The sequence below is a fragment of the Monoraphidium neglectum genome (genome assembly GCF_000611645.1).
Source record: "Monoraphidium neglectum strain SAG 48.87 unplaced genomic scaffold scaffold00251, whole genome shotgun sequence".
Classification (NCBI taxonomy): domain Eukaryota; kingdom Viridiplantae; phylum Chlorophyta; class Chlorophyceae; order Sphaeropleales; family Selenastraceae; genus Monoraphidium; species Monoraphidium neglectum.
Window position 1 is genome coordinate 16,800 of NW_014013377.1, and position 9,510 is coordinate 26,309.

General features: G+C 60.9%; 2 protein-coding genes across 2 annotated transcripts in view; one reads left to right on the forward strand and one right to left on the reverse strand.

Annotated features, from left to right (window-relative positions):
- Window positions 1-2,475, forward strand: part of MNEG_2273 (fatty-acyl-CoA synthase) — a gene marked incomplete at both ends in the record, with an annotated part of 5,670 nt that extends 3,195 nt beyond the window's left edge. Inside the window, 7 exons of the mRNA XM_014049250.1 lie at window positions 51-276; window positions 528-660; window positions 938-1,027; window positions 1,246-1,376; window positions 1,552-1,627; window positions 1,899-2,126; window positions 2,398-2,475. Coding sequence (XP_013904704.1) covers window positions 51-276; window positions 528-660; window positions 938-1,027; window positions 1,246-1,376; window positions 1,552-1,627; window positions 1,899-2,126; window positions 2,398-2,475 — 962 coding nt within the window. The remainder of the gene's footprint in view (window positions 1-50; window positions 277-527; window positions 661-937; window positions 1,028-1,245; window positions 1,377-1,551; window positions 1,628-1,898; window positions 2,127-2,397) is intronic.
- A 4,301-nt stretch (window positions 2,476-6,776) lies between these two features.
- Window positions 6,777-9,449, reverse strand: MNEG_2274 (hypothetical protein; the record flags this gene model as incomplete). The annotated part of the gene is made up of 6 exons (XM_014049251.1): window positions 6,777-6,890; window positions 7,149-7,199; window positions 7,588-7,896; window positions 8,138-8,321; window positions 8,709-8,963; window positions 9,187-9,449. The coding sequence occupies 6 exons, from the start codon at window positions 9,447-9,449 to the stop codon at window positions 6,777-6,779; spliced, it is 1,176 nt and encodes a 391-aa protein (XP_013904705.1).
- Window positions 9,450-9,510: the final 61 nt, after the last annotated feature.

Here is a 9,510-nt window from a genome sequence, read left to right on the forward strand (position 1 = left end):
CTCCTGAAGACCCCCGCCCTTCCCAAACCCCCGTTTTTCACCACCCACAGCCCCGATGGTGGGCTGCCGCCTGGTCCTGCCCGGCCCCCACCTTGATGGCGAAAATGTTTACCACATGATCGAGGCCCACGGGGTCACCATATCGGCAGGCGTGCCCACAGTCTGGGCCAACCTGCTGGCCCATGTGGAGCGCCACGGCCTGCGCTTCAGCCGGCTCAAGGCCATTGTCATCGGTGGCGCCGCCGCGCCGCGGTCGCACATCGCGGCGTTTGAGGAGTGAGCGGCGCTCGGCGCTCGGCGTTTCCGCGCGCATGTGGGCGCTGGGGTGCTGCGGGAGACAGCTGTGAATGCGCGGTGTGGGTGCTTCAAAATGACCGCCGACACTATACCGCGATATAGCCATTACGTCTGTGAGTAGCAGTGTCCCATGTACAGTCAGCCGCACACACGTCTACGTCAGCTGCTGAGCACCCAGCCGTGACACATTGCGAATATTTGACCCCGGCCCCATAAACACCCCTTTCCAGCCGCGGCGTGGAGGTGCGGCACATGTGGGGCATGACCGAGCTGTCGCCCCTGGGCAGCCTGGGCCTCCCCAAGTACAGCCAGGTGGAGGGCGGCCTCAGCGAGGCCGAGCTGCGGGACCTGAAATTGGCGCAGGTGGGCGGCAGGCCGCGTGGCGGGTGGCGTGATCATGGATGCAGGCTGACTTGCGGTTCCTCGGGAGCACGGGAGTTTTTTTTGGGGGGGGATGCGTGGAACGGGGACCGGTTACAAAAACAGCTGGGGGATTCGGCAGTGCCAGCCACCTCAACTTGCTCTTCATGCAGCTTTCTTTTCTGCTCCAGTGGGTGCGTGTAGCACATATTCTGCCGCAACCCCAAGGCTTGGAACGGTCCCATCTTATCCAACTCATGCCGAACCCTCGCGACCGCAGGGCCGGCCCCATGCGTTCTGCGACATGCGTATCGTGGACGACTCGGGGCGCGAGCTGGCGCACGACGGCACCTCGGTCGGCCACCTGCAGGTGCGACAGCGACGGGCGGTCCCCTGTTTGTTTCTGCACCCTTTTGGCCCTGCATCTCATACTCCCTGGGAAAGGGCTAGCCGGCTGGCCCCTTGGCCACCACCCCTGCAAGCCCAAACAGCAGTCAGCAAATGGAATGACTTTATGTCCTGTACCCCTTTTGTTTCTGGCCCCTAACAACGCCTCCACTGCTTGGACTGGTGCCAAAATCGCGCCAGGTGCGGGGCCCCATTGTCGTGGAGCGCTACCACCGCCAGGACCGGCCCGCCACCACCGGCGGCCGTTGGTTCGACACTGGGGACGTCGCCTCCATCGACACCCTGGGCTTCATGCGCATCACAGACCGCAGGTGCGGGTTTAATTTTTGGGCGCATTTTGGAATCAGGATGACCCTTAGGCGCGAAAGCCAAAACCACATGTTCTGAACCCCAGATTTGCAGATGTTTTGTAGTGCGTTCCCAGCCTGCCAACACTGCTGACAAAGTCTGCGTGTGCTGGCCCTCCTGCTCCTCGCCCCCCTGCAGCAAGGATGTGATAAAGTCTGGGGGCGAGTGGATCAGCAGCATTGCGCTGGAGAACGCTGCGCTGGGGCACCCCAAGGTGGGGGGGTCCTGGGGCCCTCGCCTCAGCATCGCGCCACCGCTCAATGCAGGGGCCTCGGCTGGGGCTCACTGGATGCAAATGAAAGATCTCTCAAAATAACAACCCCGGCTTTGATACGCCCGCAGTGCAGCAAATATACGCAATAGCTTGCCTGCTTTTTGACAAAGATCAGACTGAGATGGCCGTTGACAAGCCTCTAAATCCTGATCGCTGCAACCCAATGTCGGCAACGCCCACACCCCCAACCGTTCGTCAACAAACCCGCCAGGTCCAAGAGGCGGCCGTCATCGGCGTCCCCCACCCAAAGTGGGACGAGCGCCCGCTGCTCGTCGCGGTGCCCAAGCCCGGCGCCGCCCCCGACGACGCGCTGCGGCGCGATGTCCTGGCCTTCATGGCGTCGCACCCCGACGTTGCCAAGTTTGCCGTGCCTGATGATGTGCTGTTCGTGGAGGCCATTCCTTACGGCGCCACTGGCAAGGCGAGCTTGGGGTGTCAAGTGACTGTATGCTGCGTGCTGCCGACCTTGGCTCATTGGGTCAGCGGCAGCATTCCTGGATTAGTCATGGGCTGCTGTGCTTAGGTTCAATTGCGATAGTGGCGAGCCACAAAGCTGGCTAAGGGCGTCGGCGGTAACGCTGAGGGGGGAACTTTGTGGCGCACACAACGCTTTGGCAATTCTGAAAAGGGGTCGTGTTCAAGGCTCGCCGTTTGCATCGCCATGTTTCAATGGTTGACATCACGCCTGGTTGCACTCCCCCCACCGACAGATATCCAAGGTGGCGCTCCGCGCGATGGTGGCGCAGCAGTCCCAGCAGCAGCCGCAGCGGCACCTGAGCAAGCTGTGAGGTCGCGGATGCAGGTTGCCGCTGTGTGTGCGTGTGTGCATGTGTGTGATAACGTGTTGCAGAAACCATCTTTTCTGGATGTTGCCCTCGAGCGAGCTCAAAACCTCTGAGTTGCCTGATCGGGCATGACTTGGGGTGTCAAAAGTTTGGTTGCCTGCATTGGGGTTGGAAACGGCCTGCAAGGGCCTTGCACGATCGGCTTCCTTGCAGCGGCTGATTGCACGAGTATCGGTCAGTGGCTAGCTATTGGCTGGACTACTTGTCCAGCAATGGGTCTTTGATAGCTCGTTCTCGATTGTTGAATGCGCAACCTAGTACCAACACTGGCCGTGTCCCAGTGCAGCAGCCCCGCCAGGGGTGCCTGTGGCTGCCACCCTGGCCCTGCGTACTGATCGACAAGGACATGCTGTTCTGTATGCCTCCTAGACGTGGGTTATGGTCGCATCTGGACACGTCAAGGCCCTGCTGTCTGCCAGATGGCCATGAAAGAGATCCATAAATCACCGCTTCTCTACCCTGCAGCAATACGCATTAGAACTTAGCTTCCGGTTTTCAACTTGAAGTTATCATTGTGAGTATGTACTTTTCTGATGACACACATGAAATTTCATTCGTACGGCCATGCACACAAGGTGTGAACAGCACGCCTCACCCGATCAGAATATGTTAGAAGGCAAGAGCTTGTTGGGCGGGCGCAATCACACTGGATCGGCGCCAACATCCACGACCCCTCAGTGCTCATATTAATAATACATGTTCAGGGTGCATCGTTAGACCCCCTTTCAAGTGGGATACTCCACCCCAAGATAGGCTTCCAGGTGTGTTGTGGAGCAGCAACGCGAGCGATAAGCTGCACGCTGCCGGTGCTTGAGCAGCCGCCAGCATGCAGGGCAAGCTGCGTGTCCGAAGCACGTACAATGTGATTTGGCACAGTGCGGATCCCCTGCAGTTATTAGAGCAAGCACAGTAGAGCTACATTGCAAACCAGGTTGAGGCATTTGGCGCCACAGTACGGGCCTGCTTGGGAAGGGCCACATGGCAAGCACTGCGGATGTGTGTGCGAGCGGTGGTTGTGCTGCGATGGCCAGTCGGGTGGAACACAGGGTGCTTTTCCAGGGTTGTCACAATGTCTCACATGAATCCTCTAGTTGAAGCGAGCAGATAATTTTGAATAAATTTGTGGTGGAACGGAGAATTGAATGGGTTCACTTGTAGTTGGGGGTTTGATGGCGCAGCTTGCTTGCTCGGCTGCTGGCGAGGCACCCAGGGCGACAGCAGGTCGCGCGTATGGCCAAGGGCGACCAAGTGTGCGTAAGGGCGACCAAGTGTGCCAAGCTGCTGCAGCACTGATGCTGGTAAAGCCCGCAGCCGCGTGCAGGCGAGTGCAATGCACGCAGCAGCACCATGCAATGCGACACCGTTGACTGAATTTGTGCTCACACCCAGCCTCGCTCTCAGGCGTGGGTTGGCATTTTTGGCAGCTGCCGTGCACTTTACCCACGTGGGTGTTCGTGGACCTAGACGTGCATGGTAATGACAACATGACACACATCATGATGCATGTACGACGATGTCCAATGGCACTTTGACGGCCCCGGTTGAGATTCACAAATGGTTCACCAGAAGCAAAAGCCAACCACACTTGCAGCCGTTGAGCCGCCATAATCAATGTGGCAATCAAAAATTTGTTGTGCCACAATTGGAGGCATGGAGAGAGAGAGAGAGAGAGAGAGAGAGAGAGAGAGAGAGAGAGAGAGAGAGAGAGAGAGAGACAGAGAGAGACTACGCTGACGCCTCGTGCAGCTAAAAGCCATGCTGCAAGCGGCGCCGCGTCGGGTTGAGGAGAGGGGTGTGTGTGGTGAGCCACACCCCCAACCATATGAACTCAATTCTGGTGTCGTTCCTAGAAGGCACAGCACCATGCTCCCTTGACGATGCCAGATCTTCCTGCATGCCAGGTCTTACCGGCTACCACAGGCCTGTCCATTGACAACAATGGCCATCGCTGCCTGACACCTTCCCCCAAATCAACAGACTTGCAGTCTTGGCTCGCGTGTACAAAGGACTGCCGCGGTCACAGCCCGGACTGCCGCAGGAAAGCATCTAAATCATCATCCACGGCCCAGTCTGGGAACAGGGCTCCAATGCCCTGTCTGTGGGCCACACCCCGCTGTGCTGGTGGGGCCAGGGAGACAGACAATATTGACGGCATGAGCGCAGCCGTCCACGGCACAGACGACGCTGCGCCATTTGCAGGGATGTCCAAGCTCGTAAATGCCTGCTGCGAGCCGCATATGGAGCTGGAGGTTGCTGCTGTTGGCGCTGGAAAGTGGGGCTGGGGCGGCGCCAGGGACCATGCTTGCATGGGCAACGCACCACGAGGCAGCTGCTGCTGCTGCTGCTGCACTGCTGGCGAGTAAGACTCTGGCAAGCACGACGACAGCATCTGTGGTGCTGCCAGTCCGTCCCACGGCGACAGCTGCGCAGCCGCTAACGACTCCGCCTGCTGCTGTGCCTGCTGCAGCGCCTGCACTGGCTGACGCCAGTGCTGCGGGGCTTCTAGTGGCTGCTGCATGCCCAGCTCCCAGATCTGCTGATCGAGCATCAAAGTCTCTGCTTCTTCAACTGACAACTGCCGCTGCGGCGGCTGCGATTGCAGCTGCATTGGCTGCTCCTGCTGTTGCTGCTGCCACATGAGACGCTGCTGCTGCTCCTGGCGCGATGGCAGCAGCGGCAGGCACTGCTGCTGGTGGTGCTGCTGCTGGTGGTGCTGCTGCCGCTGCTGCTGCCGAGGGTGGTGGTGCTCGTGCTGCTGCTGCTGCAGCTGCAGCTGCTGCTGCTGCTGCTGCTGCTGCTGCTGCTGCTGCAGCTGCAGCTGCTGCTGCTGCGGTGGCGACTGCGACCTTGGGCGCAGCAGCGGCGATTGTCGGTGGCCATGGTAGAGCCGGGGCGACCGTGACTCAGTGTGAGGCGACGATGAAGAGGAGGAAGGCAGCCGTACCAACTGCGGCTGTGTCAGAGCCTGCGCCGAGAGGCTTTGAGGCTGCTGTGCCTTCGATTGCACAATCTGCAGCAACATCTGCTTCACGTCTGGCGGGCAGGTGTTGGCCTGCACAGCTGCATCCAGGCGGTGTAGCAGCCCGGGCGAGATGGCGCCGGCTGTGCAGGCCAAGGAAAACGTGATTGTGAAGGGGTTTGTGAGACTTTGGTGTTCCTGGTTGTGAAACAACGGCTGTGTATTGCTGACGATAAAATTACCTCCCTTTGAAGGCCGGCACGCCCAGAACATGTTTATGCTGAACTGGTGAAGCGCAATCCCTCCATTATCTCTGCTCCATTGGTGATGGGATGAGGTATGCACCGGGGTCCCACTGCTTGAAAATATACCTAGAGCCACGGAACGCGATGTCACACTAGCATACTCACCCCTCACAATCTCCAGCAATTGTGGCACGTTGGGCAGGGTCCCACCAAGTTCTGCCAACGATACGTCACGTGACAGCCCCCCGTCCTACAAAATTGCAAGTTCATTAGGCGCAGCTGTTGTGGCCAAGGTTGGGTGCAGGTTCAGGCAACTAAGGGCCGGAAAGTTGGTCTAGTGGCGGGTCAACTGGAGGTGGCTGCGTGCCGGAGCTGGCTGCACGCCGACAGCCTTGCAAAAAAAGTGCGCCCTACAAAGCCCTCCACTCACCTTGCAGAACTCCTTAGAGTCGAGATGCGACAAAAACCACCCAGGGTGCGCCGGCGCGCGCCAGCCCTCCAGCGCGGCCGCGCGCAGGCGCTGCTCCTCCTGGCGCTGGTCTGGTGTCTGCTGCTGCGCCGGGATGATGTCCACCAGCGCGCCGCGGCGCAGGAGGAGGCCTGCGTTGAGCGCGTGGATTAGCGATGGATGAGCTGGGGTATGTGCACGCCTGCGCTTAACCTCATGGCCAAACCTTTGCAGCCAGCAATGGGGCGCCCCATGAAATGGTGGGGAAGAACCATCAAAATAGAATGTGGCAACGCCACAAACAAATTGCAATCTAGGGGCCGGATTTCGTGGGGGTTGAGCCATGTCAGCCACACCAACACGCGATCCTTCCAAGCAATGTGATTCGCCTCTCTCGCCTGCCGGGCGGTCCAGGTCGACCTTGGCCTGGGCGCAGTGGAACAGCAGCCCGCGCTCCATTGACCTGAGATCAGCAAGCGCCAGCAAGAGGACACAGAGAGTACTTTCCCATTGCACCAGCGGATTCAGGCCTGGTTGAAGACTTCAAGCGATCGGCGCATGTGTGTGTATGCCGGAGTTGGCGCCGTTGTCCTCACCCTGTGCCCTCAAACCAAGCCCTCATGCGGCTGTCCGGCTCCACGGCTTGGCCCACGTGCTCCACCACCTCCTCCCAGGCGTCCTGGCCCAGAACCAGCAGCTTCTGGAGCTGCGATTTTGTGGGTCCAGGGGGAGCGGGGGGGTGCGTTGAGCGGGGGGGTGCGTAAGTTGATTGCGTTGGGTAAATGTGGGGGTGACGTGCTGTTTTCCGGACCCAGGGATGCTTGCATGCTGTTAGTTGCATGGTTAGTGACAGCAGGCGCGTTAATTGCGGTGGGGATGAGGCGCAGGCCATGGGCTTGGAATGGTGCGTGGACGGGACGCGCTGGAGACACAGGCCTCTCCCAAGTGCGCTGGGCGCTTTCACCTGGCCGCGCAGGACGCTGTTGGCAGGCGCAAGCGCGAGCAACCTCTTGAGCTGCCAAACGTGCGTAATCGCAGTCGCAAAGCCGGCAGGAAGTTGCAGCTCCGTGCGTTTCTGTGAGCAAGGTGAGTACGTCGGGCACACGCAAGGGCACTTACAGTTCAATTACTGCCTCTCGCAGCTGAACAGTGCGATGTATTGAGCAGCGTATTGCGCAGATAAACACACAATGCAGTTTGATCTTCTAAATCATCGACTAGTTTGGGGTTGCTGAACAAGACAGAATATGAGAGGAATGAAGCGTTGCAGGGAGAGGAGAGTATGATGAGAGAGGCAGGGGGGCAGGAGGCAGTAGAAACAGCCAAGGGGCAAGGCAAAAGCGTGAGAAGCGCAAGGAGGACTTTTCCGGGCTCAGCCCAATCCCTGTCCCGCGGTCCCGCACCTCTGCTGCCGCTGCCCGCAGGTCCTTGAGCTTGGCGCACGCTGCCTTGCCGAGGTGGATGATCACCCTGGCCTCGTCGGTCGTCAGCGGCAGCTCCACCTTCACATCGCCCTTCATGCGCGCCGTGGCCACAGCAAAGCCCTCGCTGATTGCCGGACGCAGGTTGATCAGGGACGCACTGGCGGCAACTGATACATCGGCGGCGGTGCTTGAGACATCGTTGCAGCCGCGGAGGCGGGCGCGGACGAGGATCCTGAACTGAGGCTTCTTGCCGTTTCCCTTCAGAAGCTGTTCGCCACTGGCGATGATCTTTCAAAGAGGAGGGACAGCAGTTGCGGTAAGTCACGGACGGGAGAGCAACAAATGTTGAGCGGGCAGGGGCAGGTGGACGGCCGCAAGCCTCTGTTGTGCGAGGGCATGGCGGTGCCGCTGTTGCTGTGTGTGTCGTGTGCTGATGCACAGATGGGATGCAGCTGCAGAGCGCGGCCTTGCCAGCGACAAAGCATGCACGCGCTCGGCATCAAACGTGGGCGGGCGGACCAGCGCCCACCCGCAGCTCTGGCAGCGTGGCGAAGCCGTCCATGATCTGCATGTCCAGCGTCGTCACGCCGCCCCGGCCGCCGCAGCTGAAGTTGGCCGGCTGCCGGCTGCCCATGAGGGCGAGCAGGGCGCCTCCATTAGCCGCGGGGGGGAGGCTGATGGCTTCTATGTCCGCCTCGCTGGCGCGCGCCAGCCTGAACGTGCGTGCGGTCAGGGGTATCGTGAGGAGACAGGATGGCCGGTCATTGTCAACAGGGCCATTTTTAACGGATGGATGAGTGGGGGGAAGGGATAATTGAGGGGCCTGGAAGACAACAGGCGGGGCAACTGAGTTCGCACACCATGCTGCACACGTACACACGGTCATGGCTAGCTCACACACAGGAAGACTTTGAGGACACGGCCGTCCCGGCTGATGCCGCGTAAGAACTGCTCCTGCTCTCGGAAGCATGCAGACCCAATCAAGGTGTGTACGGCCGGAGCGGCTCCCCGACGCCGCGGTAAACAAGACCCGTGAAAACACGTCAGGCGCTTGGCCAGAACACCCGTGTTGAAACGCGCGAGGCCATTCTGACTCTCACCCGGCGCCCTGGTCAGCAAAGCGCGCCTCGTAGAGCGCCCCCTCCACGACTCGGAGCTCGAGGCACAGGCCATCGGGCAGCGCCCCGGTGTACAGCTCCCCCGTGGGGCGGCACACGAGCTCCACCCGCAGCAAGCCGCCGCAGCGTGCAGCCAGGCGGTCGCCGACCAGGTAGCTGCGGCCCAGCTGCCGGCTGCACGGGCGGTCGGGGCTGCGCTCACAGAGCGGGCAAGCGGCATCACCGCAGCCCTTGGCCCTGCGCAGGTGCAGTGCAGAACGGAGGCGGAGCAGCGCCTCAAGGCGGCAGCGAGCAGCGGGATTGGCAGGGCAGGCGCCGCCAGCTGGCGACTTGGCGGGGCGCTGGCGGCTGCAGCTTGTTGATGCACACGCCGCAGGACAGGGCGGCGGTGCAGTCTGCCAACCAGCCACGCTCCCTGCCAATGGCACCCAACATCTGCACAGCCGGCGGCCCTGCTCACTGGCAGTCATGCGCAAAGCGAAGCTGCAGGTCCAGCGCCTCGAAGCCCAGCACGTCCGCCGCCGCAGGGACAACCGACTGCGACCTGCTGGCCGCGGCGCCAGTATTTGTGCCGCTACCGCCGCCGTCGCCGCTGGTCGCGTCATCGGGCGCGGGGAGGTCCTGGAGGGCAGAGCCAGCAGCGCGTTTTACGGTGTCAATGAGCCCGGGTGACAACTCCTCAGACTCCAGGACGGCCTCGAGCTTCGCCAGAAAACGCTGCATGTGCCCCTCGTCGCAGCTCTGTCGCTGCGAGGGGGGAGGGGGCGGAGGGGCGGGGCGGGGG